Consider the following 17,422-nt stretch of genomic DNA (forward strand, 5'->3'; position numbering starts at 1 on the left):
AAACCCTCAAGGCATGCTGTTGAGGCTAAACAATAATTAGGAGATTGTTACAAGAAAACATTTGTCAGATAATTAATTTGAATATTTTCGGGAAAGGGGGCCTGGACTGCACACCCTAACTTCTTCTAATGGGATGTGCTACCTAGCTGAGACTTTGTACTACAACATAGAAAACAGGGGGAGAGCAGATGCACCATACAACCATTAATAATTATACATCATACAGTATACAAAGGTTTTTGGCATAAATTTGGACAAAGTTATGAGCTTACCCACCAACGTCAAGGTAACCTCATCGTGTGCAGTCCAGACCCTCTTTCCCTAAAATAGTCACTATATTAGGGTATGTGTATGTATACACACATGAAGACTGAAACTCCTTCAATCTGGATTAGCACCCCACCCACATGCCTCAGATGTTTTAAATAGGGACCCAGCAGTTGCTGACTGCACAGTTTGTCTAGCAAAGCCACAGTAAAGACCTTTATGCATTTATAACTATATAGCAAGTCGGCTGTGAACTTTGGAGCATGGGGTCCCCTTGAAATGCTTCTGGCTGGACTACTTTGGGGCATCACCACTTAACACTTATTTGTAACTTTATATCACTGTTTTTTATTTGTTACATTTTCACACATTTATTTTTCATTTTTGTAACTCTAAGCAGCCACTTTCACTTACCTAACACTTTTTATTTGTGTGGTGCCCTGGGGTGGTTTGGGGGGTGCCACACGCCCCAGACATGAACCCCTATAATGTTAGGGACTTATCCGATGAGGTTACCTTGACGTTGGTGGATAAGCTTATAACATTGGCCAAATTTATGCCAAAAATCTTGTATACTGTATGATGTATAATTATTATTGGTTGTATGGTGCATCTGCTCTCCCCGTTTTCTATGTTGATAATTAATTTGGCCTGTGTAGCTTGCTATGTTTAAAACTCCATCATGTAATTTTAGTATCCATTCTAAATAATAATAAAAGAAATGTTATTCGTGGTTTTCTTTGTTTCCTTAAGAAATGAGTCTCCTTCAAATCTAGATTATTGCAAAGTGTTATGAGCCTCACTGAAGCTGTCAGCTAGTTCAACAGAAAATATTGCTGTTCAAAAAGTTAATAGGCAACTTTTTATAATGATAGGATGGCTCTTTACAACATTGTCAAATTATGTTCTAATTAACACAATAGATCTTCCCAATTACCTTGATGTAATTTAATCATAACTTGAATCAGGACAATTAGTATTCAGAAGTACTCAATGCACATCAAGGAAATTGGAATCTTTTTATGTCTTGTCTCTTCTTGTTGATCTGACAATAAATTTTAAAAATGATAGTAATAATGTAGGAAATATAAAAGGAGCATATTTCAGCAGACTTACAACAAGATGTACAACCCTGCAGATTTTGGTTCTAAATCAGTGGTAGATAATACGCAGCACCTGCTCAGTATGAGATAATATATCTGCTTGCCTCATTGTTTTTTAAGGTGCGTATCCACTACACGACAGTGGAACATTACAACGTTGATTACAACATTGCAATCGTTCATCATCCTGTGCAGTGGATAATGTGCCCACACTGAACAATGTCGTACAGTGCAGCCACCCTCCCTCATCCCGAATATGCACAACCTGACGATATTGAGAGGTTGGCCTGCATGTTCAGGCGATGAGAAATGCCCACAACGACCAGTGGCAACGCGCATCGCTGGTCGTTGCCAGCATTTTACTGCACGATTAATCAGCGATTGAATGATTACGGTGTCGTAATCGTTAATATTTCTCGTCTAGTGGATCCGCACCTTTTAGATGTCTGTTTTTTTTGTTTACAGTGTAGCATAGTAATGTAAATGTGCGACTTGTTTACAGTGTAGCATAGTAATGTAAATGTGCCACTTGTTTACAGTATTGGATGATGTGCCTGTGCTACTTGTTTGACATCTTTCAGTTAGGAACAGTTCTGGATTAACCTGTTATTTGGGCTGAAAACAGATGTTCACAAAGGTTTTTGCATTTTTTTGCTTGAGTGTTTTATAAATATTTAGAGAAGAGTATTTGAAATAAAGATATCATTAAGTTCAGTAAGTATATCATAACGATAAATGCATCATTACATCATGGGGGGGAATTTAATTGGGTGTGATTACAGTATCTCTGGACTAGCACATTTTAGTTTTGTTGAATCGTAAATAAACCTTTAGTACATTCCTGCCTATAAACCTCTAAGATTCACCTGCCTAGAACCTCTAAGACAAAACCTGCCTATACCTTCTAAATAAAACTCTACGACAGTTGAATAGCGGTCCAACGCGCTAAAGATTTATTATTCAGGTAAAAGTACAGATGTTACCACACTATGATCTAACAATGAGCGCAAAATAAATTATACAAACATTAGGTCATACGGTACAGTCAATACATACGCGTGCGCTCTGGGACCAGATACCGGCATCAATAATGAGACCTCCGTCGATCAGCATAACAGGAACACCGCAGACTGGCATCTTGTTTCAGAGCACTCACATATATACCCGTACTGGGATAAGCAATACAATAGAATACGTTGGCAGGTTCTCATTGGTTCCTCTTCTTGCTTCTTCCGTTACGGTACAATTCATAGGACAGTGCAAAGACGCAACCCAGCCTCTAACAGCCTGATTGTGTTCACCTTCCCGCTGCATAATAAATCTAATCTAACTATGGCATACAACATTTCAAGAAGTTATTCTCTCTAACATTCATATTTCATAGCCGCATGTTCTGATCTTCTCACCGATGCCACCGGAATGCTGTGGGAACAGAGTAGATCAGTACGGCACCAAACACGGTCCAATTGTCATTTACTAAGCCATAGTTACAGAAAACATTCATTTCTTTATATGCTGACATTGCGATTAAACCAAGTAATAATCATTCCTTTTGCGCTGCGGGACCATTGCTTTTAAATGTGTATGCGGGGAGAAATGACACTAAATTGCGTTGTGCGTTTGAGGGTCTGTGGGGCACTTAGCGACCAGCACTAAGTTGGAAAGGCTTCTGTGTATGTGTGTGAGCATGCCAGTATGGGTTTGGGAAAGGTCACTAAAATGCTGGCTGTGCGTCTAAATCGCTATTTTGCGTTGTCCTATGTTTAACATGAAGTGCAGGGAAAACACCACTAATTTGCTACTTTTTGCTACATCGCGTATGTGTTAATGTGAATGCAGGGAAAACACCACTACTTTGCTACTGCTCAAATATAACTCTGTGGTGATTTTAATGTGTTGCAAAGTTATTTTATGTCTGCTAAACACCATCGGTAGGTGTTAGGGGAAGATTGTTAAAAAGCTGTTTGTGCTACTTTTTAGCAACTTTGCGCTGTGAGTAGCAAAATTGCTACTTTTATCAATTTTGTACTGTGGATTGTGTACTATGTATTTTTGACAAAATGGCGCTTGTGTAAGCTTTCTTTTCTAAAATGGAGTCTTGCTGCCATTCACAAGATGGCGTCGTGCAGGTTTTCCTGATTGCCAAACAGATCCTGTCTTACCCAATTATTCGGTTTCGACAGTTCGCAGTGAAAATGAGCTGGCGCTAGTGTCGTTGCCAGTGTTTACACGTCTTTGCAACGTCAACTCACCCGCCTTGCATGCAGGGTGACTTAATTGAATTCCCCCCCATGAGTATTTGCAACAGTAAAAAACTAAGGGCCTGATTCAGAGTTGGGAATAGAGAGAGATCTCTCAACTGATCATCTTGGTGACACCATGCTGCACTGCAGGTGGGGCAGATTTAAAATGTGCAGAGAGATTTAGATTTGGGAGGAGTGTTTCCAAACTGACATCTAAATTGTAGAGTAATAATAAAGCTGTGCAGTATTTGTGAGCTACATGTAAAAGCAGCCAGTATTTACACTACATGCAAAAAAATTTATGTATTTACACCCCTTGCATTGCAACATGGTTTGCCCAGGTACACAGTTAAGTGCTATCTCTCTCTCTATTCCCAACTCTGAATCAGGCCCTAAATCTGCAGTGGTCATAGCCTGTACAAATAGCCAATAAGATGGTCAACTAACTCAAGATGTTCCACCAAAGGTGTGACTGTGCATTATAATTGCTGCCTAACTATATGTTAGCATCTTAAATGACCCCTTTTACTCACACCCTTCCACCAGATTCATGCAGCTCATCACACGTGCCTGTAATGGAACACACATCCTTGGGCACAGATGTCCTATAATACAGCACACATGCCCTGTAATAGAACCAGCCCTGTAACAACCCCCCTCCCCCTGAATGTATACCATCATAAGGCTGTGTCCTAGGGAGTGGGTGGGTAGAAGCACTATAACCAGGGTAGTGCAGACTGTCCTAAGTTGTACAAACTGCAAGGTGGCCGGAGTGTCTGGAGGATGCTCCAGCCGACACAGGAAGACAGATACTGGCTGCAGGGTGTCACTCCAGGCACCCTGCTAGCCAGATGCAGGGGCAAAGAGACTGCATCTGTGCTGCCCCCTAGGAGCCATGCCTTGTACGACTGCACCACCCTCCTCAAATCACTTATAATTCATCAGACACCATGGGCACATAGCAACTTATGTAGCCATCAATGGGTTTGATTTCATTTAATGCAAATTGAATAGCGCCGGGAGGGATTGCTGTTAACTCCGACTAAGGATTTCTTCTTGCATCCCTCCTGGGGTGCGAGCAGAAATCCAACAAAACTCCTGGCGCGATGCTGTTTTCTGCCCTTAGCGCCGGGCAGTTTAGTCGGAGAATGCCTGTTCTTGCGGCTAAACACCATGTTTAAGGCGCGAGAGCCGGTATTCTCCAACAATACAGCACTCTGAATTGAATAGCTCCGGAAACTCCCTCCCGTTGCTGTTGAATTCACGTTGAATTGAATCGAGCCCAATGTTTTAGAGAGCAGTGGTAATTTTCTTGTAATTACACATCCTTCTTCTCCCCAGTGTTTCCTCCAGCATGAACGGCCTCAGGGAGATTGCTATACTATTCAGGGAGAGTTGGCAAGTATAATCAATAGCTTCTAAAGCTCCCTACTGGTCCAGAGTGAGCGGAGTGAAGGCAGTGCTGGATAATGAGCAGTGTACCACTGTTAAGCATTGTGGGCCCATAACCAAAATAAACCTTTTCTGCCAAAGGGCAGGTGAGAGAAAGGAAGTAGGAGGTTTTTAAAAACAAACTGTAATTTAATGGTAACTTTTTTTCTTTTATATGAAGTGGTTGTTATCCTTACCCAGTACTCTGGAAGCATTGGCAATATCAACAAGCTTTGTATTTGAATTTTCTCTTTTCAAAGAGAACCTGCCACCAGGATAAGACTACCAGGGATTGCAAATGCGCGCTATAGCACGTATTTTACCCGGTATTGAGAACCGGGGACTCCCTTTTAGAAAAGGGCTGGATCCCTGGGGACACGCTGTGCTGCGGCCAATCCCTGGCAGGCTGAATGACATATTTGAATGACAGCTGAGCCAGGCTGCAGTGCCATTGTGGCAGTGGCTGCCCGCTGATGCGGGCATGGGGGGGGCATCCGGCCTGCTGATGCAGGTGAGAGAGCACTAGGTAAGAGGTTTCTGGGGAGAGGTGGAGATTAATGTGTAAGGGGCATTACTGCGTGGCATAATCTGTTATAAGGGGTTGGGTATGAAATACTGACTGCTTAAAAGCAGTCTGTTCAAATCCCAACCCTGGAAGCCTGACAGAACATAATCCCGACGCCGGCTGGTAAGTATATTTAACCCTCCCTTGGGGGTGCCTAACCCTAAGACTCCGGGGGTGGTGCCTAACCCTAAACTCTCCCACCTTCTTCCCCCTAGCCTAAACCTAACCCCCCTACCCCCCCAGGTGTGCGTAGCCCGGAGTCCCCCCTGGGATGCCTAAACCTAACCCACCCACGTAGCTAACAGGTGGCGACGCCCAGCTAACCTACGTTTGCTATGCCGGGCGTCAGGATTTCTACGTGGGGCTAATGATAGGCATCTGTATTTAGACGCCTATCTTTAGTCCCATGCTGGACTTTGTGTCGGGATTCTGGCGGTCGGCATTTCGACCTCCGGGCATCCTGACTACATCCTGTTATAAGGGGCACTACTGTGTGATGTAACGTGAATAAGAGACTTTATACAGTGAAAAGCTAAAACAGCCCTCCCCACCCGTGGGCCGCAGTGACCGGCATGGCACTGCATCTATTCACAGTGCAGGGAGAGCTTGGGGACAGCCCAGCATCTCAATGAGTGTTGAGCACGCCCCATACAGTGATGAAAAGTGGGCATATCTCAAGGACACTCTCCCTTTTTCAATGCGCACCTCTGGCGCGCAGTGAAGTGGTTCTTTCTGTAAGGCGCCCTGCTTGCTCTAACATGAAGACTAGGGGATTGCAGCATATATCTGGAATTTCTGCTGTGGTCCCCTGTATATACATACTGGTAGTTCTTAATATTTATATACCACCTTACATACTGTTGTTTCCTGGGATATACAACACACATTCTTTGATAAAATATACCTCTTATTACCTAATGCCTTATTCACTATGGGTTTTGTGTACAGACAAGTCATATCACCTGTAGGATCATGGAGGCATTAAACATGCATTCTAAGGGGCCTGTAGGGAGGTATGATGCTTTTGTGGGTATCAGATGGGCATTCTAGGGGTATGTATGGTGGCATGTGGGAAGGTCTGAGGGGCATATGGGGGAGCAAAGCATAATTATGATGGGAATGGTCAGATAGGGCCCCATTTTTTTTTTTTATTTTTTTTTTTAAGTGCAGTCCCTGGCACCCACATATTTTGTGTCTCGGCACGATCACTGACTACTACTACTACTCTACTAATTATTTATTGTGAAGTAGGGGTTTTTTTGTTTTTTGTTTTTTTTTACTTTGCACACCCCATTAATATAACTTTGGTAGCAATGAACTGCAAGTGAGGTAAGGATACTAGACAGGCAGTTTGGTATGGACTATGAGATGGTCTTTTGATCAAATGATGGAAGTAAGTGAATGTTTTCTTTAGTACAACAAACATTGCCATTCCTCGGAAGGTCTTATTTAGGGAGAGCATGTAAACTATAATAACTAAACATGCTGCCCATTTTCTTATGGAATCCATTGACTTTTTGTGAAAAATACAACACAAGCAAAATTGGAACTCCTAGCAAGAAATCAGATTGTTTCATGCTGTACCAAACAAAATGTACAAAAATATTTCACGTTTCTGTGCCTACTATTTCATAAATGAGACTGATGGTATAATATATACACCTCCACTTCAATGTGGTAAGTTCATGCATCTGTGGGGATCAAATGCAAGTCCCCTGTTTCATTGTATTTCATGGAGGTTGAAGAAAATGCATTTATTGGGGGAATTAAATTCTTGGCGATGCTGTTCTGGAAAGGCAAATATCTTCCATCTATGTGGAAACGTTTTCCTCGTAACACATAGGAAAACTTGTGATGCCAGGGGCTACTGTAATTGGCTGATGTGTGCAGCTGGGCATCGCTGCGATCATGCTGAATTAAATACCTCCCCTGTTAAGTTTTTTTTGTTTTTCAGGTGACTGTAAAGCTTGTGTTTTTATTTTTTTGTTTTTTCTCGCTCTCCCTCAGAGTATTTTGGGAGATATTTACTAACCTGCGGTTGATGAAATGGCAGGTTTTTTTTTTTCTCCTGTTCTTGATGTATGGTTTGTAAAAGTAGTGCTCTACGAGAGGCCAAACATGCATTAAAGCACATAGTTTAAAACGGGATGCAGTTGAAATACCGGCTGTCGGGGTGCTGACTCTCAGAATGCCGGCAGAGCCGTAGCTTGACATTTTGATGCCCTGTGCGAGAAAGAGCATTGGTGCCCCCCCAACACCACCACCAACTGCCGGAGTTTGCAAGTATAAAGGCAGCTCTGTGTGGTGGCACCGACCGCACCACCCTAGCTTACAGCCCTGACTCTTGGCTTTTTGTAAAATATATATGTGAGAATTCTACACACAGATTAACAGATCAACAATAACGAATAAATCTCACATATGGAGCTGCAGCTCTCACCAAATGAATTAAGCTCAATTACGGGCACTATAAAATCATATCGATAGCGATATTGTGGATGAACTTGGTATGATCTTTATAGTGCCCGTATTTGAGCTTAATTAGATTGGTGAAAGCTGCAGTTCCATATTATGTGATATCTATTTATTATTGTTGATCTGTTAATCTATGTATAGAATTCTTATTAAATACTTATTAAATATATTTCACAAAAAGACTTTACACACATATATATATATATATATATATCTATCTATCTATCATACAAACTCTGCACTCGCATGCTTTTCAAACTGCAACTCCTTTGAACATAGGGAATGTTGGTTCCAAAATATTGCAATAATTTGTTAAGCTGACCACCGCTTCACGGTCATTCCCATCTGGCCAGTCCCTACACTGATTCTCAGATAAATGAACTTGATCTGCCACCTTTGGCTCAAGCTGCATACATTTTAAACATGAAACTGTGTCCTGCCTTAAAGAGACAGGACCACACCCAGGGCTATCCGTTAATAAGCACCTGGAAAAAGAAAAAAGTTTGTCTTACATTTGAAAAACAGGGTGCCCTAGCAAGTGTGACCACAAAATTTAAATAAACGACAGGCTTAATCCACGGTAAAAGGTGGCAGAGCAAGTTCATTTATCTGAGAATCAGTGTAGGGAATGGCCAGATGGGAATGACCGTGAAGCTTAACAAATTATTGCAATATTTTGGAACCAACATTCCCTATGTTCAAAGGAGTTGCAGTTTGAAAAGCATGTGAGTGCCGAGTTTGTATGATATTTTTTATGTAGATGCTGTGGTCACATGCCAAGGGCACCCCAGATGGTTGAGTGCCGTGGATTATTTATATATAATATATATATATATATATATATATATATATATATATAACACATACACACACACACACACACATGCCGGCACTATTCACACTAGTGTGGAGAGACATCATATACATACATGGAGGTGGCACTCGTGGTGACTGGCGTGACAACAGACAAGTGTCCCCTGTGGCTGTAATCAACGTTTCAGAACTTTAATAACGTTCTTTCGTCAGGATATAAATGAAACAATAAACAGACATACCTTTTATACTGTAGCTACACCACGTGCAGACGCCAGCTCACCGCCCGGAAGTGGATGGTGACGTCACTGTATCAAAGTGAAAAAAACAATCACCATGGTAACAGACCAAATCAAGCAAAACGAAACAAAAAACAAACATAATACAATAACCATAAGTAATAATTCAATACATCATGGATAGATTATATAAATAAGAGAAATTAAATGCATCGACCAGCTATAATAGCAAAAGGGAACTAGCATGGCAATATGACTTCTCAATCGACGTGAACCCAATGGACAAAACATCACAGCATTATAACAAAAGTACAGTAAATGACCCAATGGCATTAACCTCATAGCAGCATACAATATTGCTGAAGACATAATGATGACAAAATGACACTGAGCATAATGCAATAAGTAAACAAAGATAGCCCAGAATCATAAAAATTGAAAAAGGCTATAGGAAACACTGGAGACCCAAATTCCCATTAAGTCCTAAAGGGTACAAGGTATTTAATTTAAAGATCCATTGCAACTCTATTTGAAGAAGCCGTTTGGATCTATCACCCTCCCCCCCTCCATAAAGGAGGGACATGGTCAATGATTTTGTAACGGAGGGTCGCTAAACTGTGCTTTGCCTGAGCAAAATGCCGAGCTACCGGCTGTTCGCTCGTGCCTTTTATTAAGGCTGCCCGGATGGCACTTCTATGCAGTGCCATCCTTTCCTTAAACATCCGTTCAGTTTTGCCAACGTAATTTTTGCTGCAAGGGCAGCTAATTAAGTAGACAACAAACTTGGTGGTACAAGTTAAATAATGTTTAATGTCGAACAGTTTACCTGTAGAGGGATGTCTGAATGTATTGCCTGTAGATAAATATCTGCAGGTAAGACAATCTAAGCATTTAAAACAACCGGTCTTCACAATCTTATTGGTGGCACTGCGTGTGGTATCTGCTGGTGAAGGAACATCTGTCTTAACAAGCAAATCCCGTAAATTTCTGCCTCTCTTAAAGCTCTGCATAATGGAAGTTTTAGAAAATGATTTGAGTTCTGGATCCGAAGTAACAATCGGCCAGTACCTTTTAATTTCACGATTAACAGTGGAGCTAGAAGGATTATAACGATTGATCCACAGAATTCTCTGTAATGTAGGGGTGGTTCGAGATTTTGGCATTAATAAGGTCTCACGTGGAATAGTTCTAGCTTTGTCACGCTGAGATATAAGAAAAGCAAGAGGTCAACCTCGTGCCAAGAATTTATCAGTGATAGTCTGAAGTTGTAAATCTAATGAGGTCTTATCACTTACAATGCGGCAAACTCGAAGATTTTGAGAATAAGACAGTCCCCACTTAGTACCTGGGGGATGAAAACTCCGGTAATGAAGCAAATTATTCCTATCAGTAGGCTTAGAAAAAAGATTAGTAAATAATTTATCATCAGATCTGGTAATAGTGACATCTAGATAATTAATACTTTCACTACTCATGCTGTAAGTAAATTTGATAGGATGTGACAATTCATTATGTATATCAAACAGTTGTTGTAATAAACAAATAGGACCCGACCACAAAATGATCAGGTCGTCAATGTACCGTTTATACAGAAGTAAATGACTAGTAACATCAGGATCTGAAAAAAATAATTCTCTCTCAACTTCAAACATAAAACAATTAGCTAGGGAGGGTGCCACAGCTGAACCCATGGCACACCCCCCTACCTGAAGGAAAAAGGAGCCATCAAACAAAAAGTAATTTCCTTTAAAGTAAACTCCAACAACTGAATAAATGTATCCAAATCAGGACCCGAGTACAATGGATGGTTGGTAAGTACCTGCCGAACTGCTCGTAAACCCTCCTGATGGGGGATGCTAGTATAAAGGTTTTTAACGTCAGCCGTACACAAAACGAGGTCAGAAGGTAAATCCTTAATGGACTCCAAGCAATTAAGTAAACTGGTATCTTTAAGAAATGTTTGTTGATTTTGTACAATAGGCTGCAAGTGACTGTCCAAATAGACCGAAATAGGGGGTAATAGTGAGCCAATGCCCGAAATTATGGGCCGACCCGGGGGTTTGGAAAGAGACTTGTGTACTTTAGGTACAGTGTACATTAATGGGATCATTGGACTGTCTGTTGTTAATGCCTGTTTAATATTAGAAGATAGTACACCAGAATCTGCAGCCTGCTGTAAAAATGAATCCAATTTATTTCTTATAAAAAGCTTAGAGGAGATCCTACCATGTCATATAAGTCATTGGATCTGCCAACTGAGAGTAAATCTCCTGTTTGTAATCCGACATATCTTGTATTGTGATAGATCCACCCTTATCCGAGGGGCGTATAACAATTGTAGGATCACATCTCAAATCTTCCAAAGCCATTCGTTCTTCAATGGATAAATTGTAGTGTACAGGTGCCTGTGCAATCTCCTTCATTTTATCAGAATCTTTAAGTAATCTGGAAAAGGTTTTAAGTGAATGATTTGAAGATGGAGGATCAAATCTAGAGGAGGTTTGAAGTTGTTTTAGTTTATCACGAATCATTTCTTCCTGTTTAGGATAGAGTTGAGTTGTTTTGGAAAAATGTTCCTTAATACGTAATTTCCGTCCCAGTTTATCGTTTTCAACTTGCCATTCAAAGGTATCATGTCTACAAGTAGGTACAAAATTAAGACCGTAATTAAGAACTTTACGTTCAATAGGCTTTAACTCTCGGGATGACAAATTGAATACTAAGTCCTCCTGGGGAGAGGTGGTCGCAGGTTTCTCCTTCTGCCTCCAATTCTGTCCCGCCCGCCGCGTGAACTTTCTCTTGCGTATATATATATGCACACACATATACGCACACAGTGGTCGACGTGGGCATGGCTACGTACCATGAGGGGTGTGGAAACGTGTCATGTGGGGTGTGCATACTCAAAAATGGGGCGTGTCATGCATCCATCTCATTCCTACCTTTCATCTCTCACCCCTTTGTGTCTCATTCAAACATATAGGGGCCCATTTATTAATGATCACTTTTGCAAGGCGATCAGGGCATGTCAATAACCGCCAATGATCGCATTACAAAATGCGATCATGGTGGCCGGATGTATCATCCGGGACATGCAGGGACACTGGCTCCGAAAGGAGCCCGTCCCTGCAATGTCTCCGGAGAGCTGCCAGCCAGTGCCGGGGCTGCTGCGCACGCAAAGTCCCGGTTGGCTGGCAGCCATTGCCGTGGGAGGGTTCCTGAGGATCCCTCTGCCAGCTAGTTATGCGGTGTGTAGCCATAAGTGTTAACTGAGGGGCCAAATATCGGGAATGCGTCGCATTCCGGATATTGGTAGATCTGGCAGCATTGCATCCCCCATAGGTTTCTATGGGAGGTGTGGCTGCCTGCGGGAGTGGAGGGATTGCAGCAGGCATCGGAGATACCTGCTGCAGTCCCTCCTTAATACATCCGGGGGATACTTAATATTTGAGGCAAACACACACACACTGGCACCTATAGGAAAAAAACAAATACATAGGCCCCCCACATGAAATAAATTGCATAACCTTTGCATGAAAATAAACATTGGCACCGATAGGAAAAATGTTGTGGGGTACACTGGGGTGGTGAGGAACACAAAGGTAATGAGGCAAATATAGAAGGTAGGGTACTCAAAGGTGTAGGGGTACACATAGGAGGAGGGATACACAAATGGTGGAGGGGTACACACAGGAGGAGGGATACACAAATGGTGGAGGGGTACACATAGGAAGTGGGGTACACACTAGAGGAATACTAACTGAAATCTGTTATTACTTACCAGCTGCTGCTGACTCCAACTGAGGGTTGAAAAGGTGGAGTGGAGAGGGATCCATCCAGAGGTGAGCAGCAGAGGAGGAGGGAAGCACCAGCAGTAAAAACATGGCTCCAGGGCCCAACCACCAACATAGTCATCCGGGCACAATGAGGGGCTAACCTGTGACCCCTGTCACTGTATCCGGCAGGGGATGGCCATACACACACTGGCTGGCGGGCGGAAGGGCGCGGCAGCTGGGACACAATGCCGGACTCTGCTGCATGCATATGGCAGAGACCTTCCGGCAGTGGGAGGGGGACGGGCACTGATGGGTGGGGAAACGGGCACCTGCGGATGGGGGAACAGGCACCGGATGGCACACTGCCAGAATTTATTTAGAGCCTGCCGCACAATCATACACTGCGGGCTGGCTATGGCTTTAGGGGCTGTCCTCCTGTGACTGGCAGCCTGTGAGTAGTGTCAGACTGTCAGTCACTGAAGTTAGTGGGCGAAGGCATGTAGCTTCCCCGCGCCGTAGCCACGCAGCAGCTGCTGTCCAGCTCAGATAAGCTGGTGGGCAGCCGGTGTTCCGCCCTCAGCGCTGTTCCACCTCTGTGCGGTGGCACTGACCGCACTACCCTAGCTACGGCCCTGAATGCCGGCACCGGAATCCCGACACCAGTCATAATCCCGGTGCTGGCATCCCGACGGTATGTAGTGGGCTTAGGGTGTGGATTAGGCACTAGGGGGAGTTTAGGTTTTGGATGCGGGGAGAGAGGGTTAGGATCCTTAACCAACTGGTGTCTGTATTTTAACGCTGTCGGGATGTAGGCTTTGGGATTCTGACCGCATGGATTCAGAGCGCCAGCATTCTGTACCGAACCAGCCAAACTAATTTTTAGAAGTGGGAAATATACAAGACATTGAGCAGCGGGTTTAACAAACAACATGGAAGCCTGTCACTTATTAAGAAGAAAAAGAAAAAATACTTGGTTTACACAGGTGACAGCCCAACCTGCATGTTTAAGAAATTTTAAACAGAAGGAAAAAAAAAAGCCCAGTCTACACTGCATAAAGTAGTGTTCTGGGGGTTGCGCAAAAACAATTGGGTCACACACCAAAGGATATCTGGCATAATGTTGAGTAGCACAGGGTTTCTTCTGGTACTGCAATACACAGTCCATTGGCTCAATTCAATCAGGTGTGACTATATGCTGCACTTAAGGTACCGCCAGACTTGTGATTTTTTTTTTGGTCGCTGCCCCATAGGGCTGTGTATAAAAATCTGCAGGTCTGGGGTGAGATTGGGCCGCCTGTGGAGGCAAGTTCTGTAGCCGTGTTTCTATGCCATTGCAACGGCAACTTACCCCCTAATTGAATTTACACCATGACTTTTCTTGAATGCTAGTCCATGTAAAGCTGCATACACACACGATTTTGTTACCAACGATTTTATGAATGATTTTCTGTCAGATTATCTGTCAGATTTTTTTAAAGTGTAATGAACGATTTTATGAACTACAAATGATTAAAGTAACTTCCCTTAATGAAAATCGTTCAGTTGGTCAGTCAGCATGAACTACAAACGGGAACGCGCATGAACGATAATCGTTCAGACTTTCATGTCGCTGAGGTGCGGACACCGCACTGAAAGACGTTCACTGAACGACTTCAGTGCAGGAGCCCAACCTCCCTATCTATTAACATGCCGAACCTGACGACCGTCGTCAGGTTGACCGGCATGTTCGATAGATAGTCTGGGTCGGCAAGGATCCAGCGTGCACGCGCATCGCTGGTCCTTGCCGGCTATCCACTAGCAGACTTTCTGCATGTTCCGACTAAAACCTGCATCGTGCAGAAAGTTGGCAAATGGATAGGCCCCTTAAGCTGGCCACACATCTAAAGATTATCTGTACAACCAGCCAACTAGTTGATTGGTTGGAATGAAAATCTGGTAACATATGGGAGTAACTGATGATCAGCAATTTGCTCCTAAATGCCAAAAAACAGATGAAAATGGCCGTCAGACAAGTTTGTTAAATATTTGATCTAAACAATTTGTTCAAACAGTTTTTGTCCATTTTCAGGCATTTGGGAGCAACTTGCTGATTGTCATTTGCTTTCATACCTTACCAGATTTTCATTCCAACCAGTCACCTAGGGGCCCATTTATTAATGATCGCATTTTGCAATGCGATCAGGGCATCCAGTACCGCCCATGATCGCATTGCAAAATGCGATCATACCCGCTGAATGTATGATCCGGCACATGCAGGGTGACGGGCTCCAAAAGGAGCCCGTCCCTGCGATGTGGCCGGAGTGCATGCGGGACTGCTGCGCATGCGCAGTCCCGCGGACTGCACATGAGTGGCGCCCATTGCCGGCGGAGGGATCTGGGAGATGCCTCCGCCGGCTGAAATGCGGTAGGTCCCCATAGACTACAGCGGCTAACGCTATCTTCAGATAGCTTTTAGCTGCTGGGGCCAATATCGGGAATGCTTCGCATTCCTGATATTGATACATTTGGCAGCATCGCATCCCCCATAGAAACCTATGGGGGAGGCGGCTGCGGGTGGCAATGGAGGGATCGCAGCAGGTATCTCCGATACCTGCTGCGGTCCCTCTTTCATACATCCGGGGGATACTTAATATTTGAGGTAAACCCCCGAAAACAGGTGTTTTCGGGGAATTTACCTCAAATTAACTTTGATAAATGGGCCCCCTAGTTGGCTGGTTGGATGAAAGTTGGTCTAGTGTGTGGCCAGCTTAACTCAGAAACTGAACGAATTTTTCAACGATTGAACGATAACTACATTGTTATAGTTAAATCGTTAAAAAAATCGTTACGTGTGTATGCACCTTATGACTTGTATACAAGTGTTGACACTGAACATCTTAATATTCTCTTGGTCCGAAGTAAGGGAAGATGTGTAACCCGTATAAGGAAAGCACTATGGACAGAACAAATGACTACTCGTGTTGAACTAGCATCCTGCGTCCCCTGTAATATAGCTAGCAGTACCTGTGATGTTCTGCTCATCTCCTATCCGTAACATACAGCTTTGTCTGACTAGTAAGTACAGTGGTAACAGTGCTAGTATAGTTTATGAAGCGTTTATCGGTGGGCTTAGGCTTCGCCCACTTTGGGCATTTAAACCCCGGAGCCCACCCTATTGGCAGCTGAGCGCATTCCCTCCAACAGCGGCGGGGGTGGTGACCAATGAGCTGCGCGGATCAAAGCAGGGGGGCTAGTACTCTATATGGCCCCGCCCCTCTCACTCCTTGTTTGCAGAATTCGGATCCATAACAAACGCGCTGTGTGTGTGTGTAGCTGCCCGGGTGAGTGTGGGGTTCTCTCACACGGCCTGGCCTTTCTTGACTGGCAGGAACACGCCCGGAGCTACGGGCTGGGCAGGCGCGGGCAGCGTTGTAATTTCTTTCTTCAGCACGGATCACCCCTGCCACCGTGCTGCCCTGGGGCGGAAGCGTCTGTGCGATCTTGTCCAGGAAGTCGCCAGCCCGCAGACGGGGTGCTAGACATCTGCATGCAGAGACCGTTCATGGGTCGCCTGTGTCTCAGTCCGCCTGTCACCCGTAACCCTCCCACCATCCCACTGGTGTGAGCAGGATCAGCACTGGGGACGCGCCCCCTCCTCTCCGTCTTCTTCCTAGTCATGAGTGAAGAGCAGGGCATCCCGCCCGGTGCAGCTGAGGTCAGCGATGGTAAGCCCCACTCACACTCTGGCGAGTGAACTACCAGTGATCTGTCTGTGTATATACTTATTGTTTATACTGTGGTCAGCAACATAGCAATGTATAATGTGCTTGCTGAGAGCTCATATCAGGCATCTAGCATAGAAGTTTACTAACTATCTACATGTAGATCTGAAGTTTTGTGTAAAAAAAAAAAAAAAAACCGCATTGGGATGGTAATTCTTCACTATATATTCACTTGTGGTTTTGGTGAGTCATATAGAGGTAGCCTTATGACCTGCGTTTCTAGCCAGCTATTACTAAATGTCATGAAAAAGTTCATAAAGCTTTCATGTAACTCCAGGGTGTCCCCTCCATGTGTCTGACAAGTGGCCAGTGTTGGTTTGGGTTTGTCACAGCGCTTTATAAGTTGGTTAATATTTCCCTTAATATCAGGGCTTATGCCCACCCCCTGGTTTCTTGTGGAATAGGTCACTTACACAAGCCTGTAGTAGGAGTCAATGATTCAATGTGGAAAGCAATTTGTGCAGCCTGCTATGCTCCTGCTGACGTTTCACTTTGTCAGGCCCAGTGGTCATTTTGTTGACATAAACCTTTTTTGAAGCTCATTGCGGGTCCCATTTACTAACAAATGAAAATACCAGTGGAATTTTCATTTGTATCACAGTGATACTACACGAAAATTCCCGCTGGTATTTCGTTTAGTTTGTAAATGGGGCCCTATAAAACTCGTTGCATATGATAAAAGCAATGCTAAAACTTGTTGCGTATGTTAACTCGTTGATAAATGAACCCCTAAGTGTGAGGACTTGTAC

General features: G+C 43.6%; 1 protein-coding gene across 5 annotated transcripts in view; it reads left to right on the forward strand.

Annotated features, from left to right (window-relative positions):
- CDC14B (cell division cycle 14B) overlaps positions 1-17,422 on the forward strand; it is a 108,155-nt gene that overhangs the window by 28,953 nt on the left and 61,780 nt on the right. Inside the window, exon 1 of one of the 5 annotated variants that reach the window (XM_088470071.1) lies at positions 16,184-16,616. The exons of the other annotated variants lie outside the window; for them this stretch is intronic. Coding sequence (XP_088326197.1) covers positions 16,568-16,616 — 49 coding nt within the window. The 5' untranslated portion in view covers positions 16,184-16,567. Of the gene's footprint in view, positions 1-16,183; positions 16,617-17,422 lie in introns of those variants that run through there. 5 annotated transcript variants of the gene reach the window in all.

Source organism: Taudactylus pleione, unplaced genomic scaffold (genome assembly GCF_031769625.1).
Source record: "Taudactylus pleione unplaced genomic scaffold, aTauple2 ptg000095l, whole genome shotgun sequence".
Classification (NCBI taxonomy): domain Eukaryota; kingdom Metazoa; phylum Chordata; class Amphibia; order Anura; family Myobatrachidae; genus Taudactylus; species Taudactylus pleione.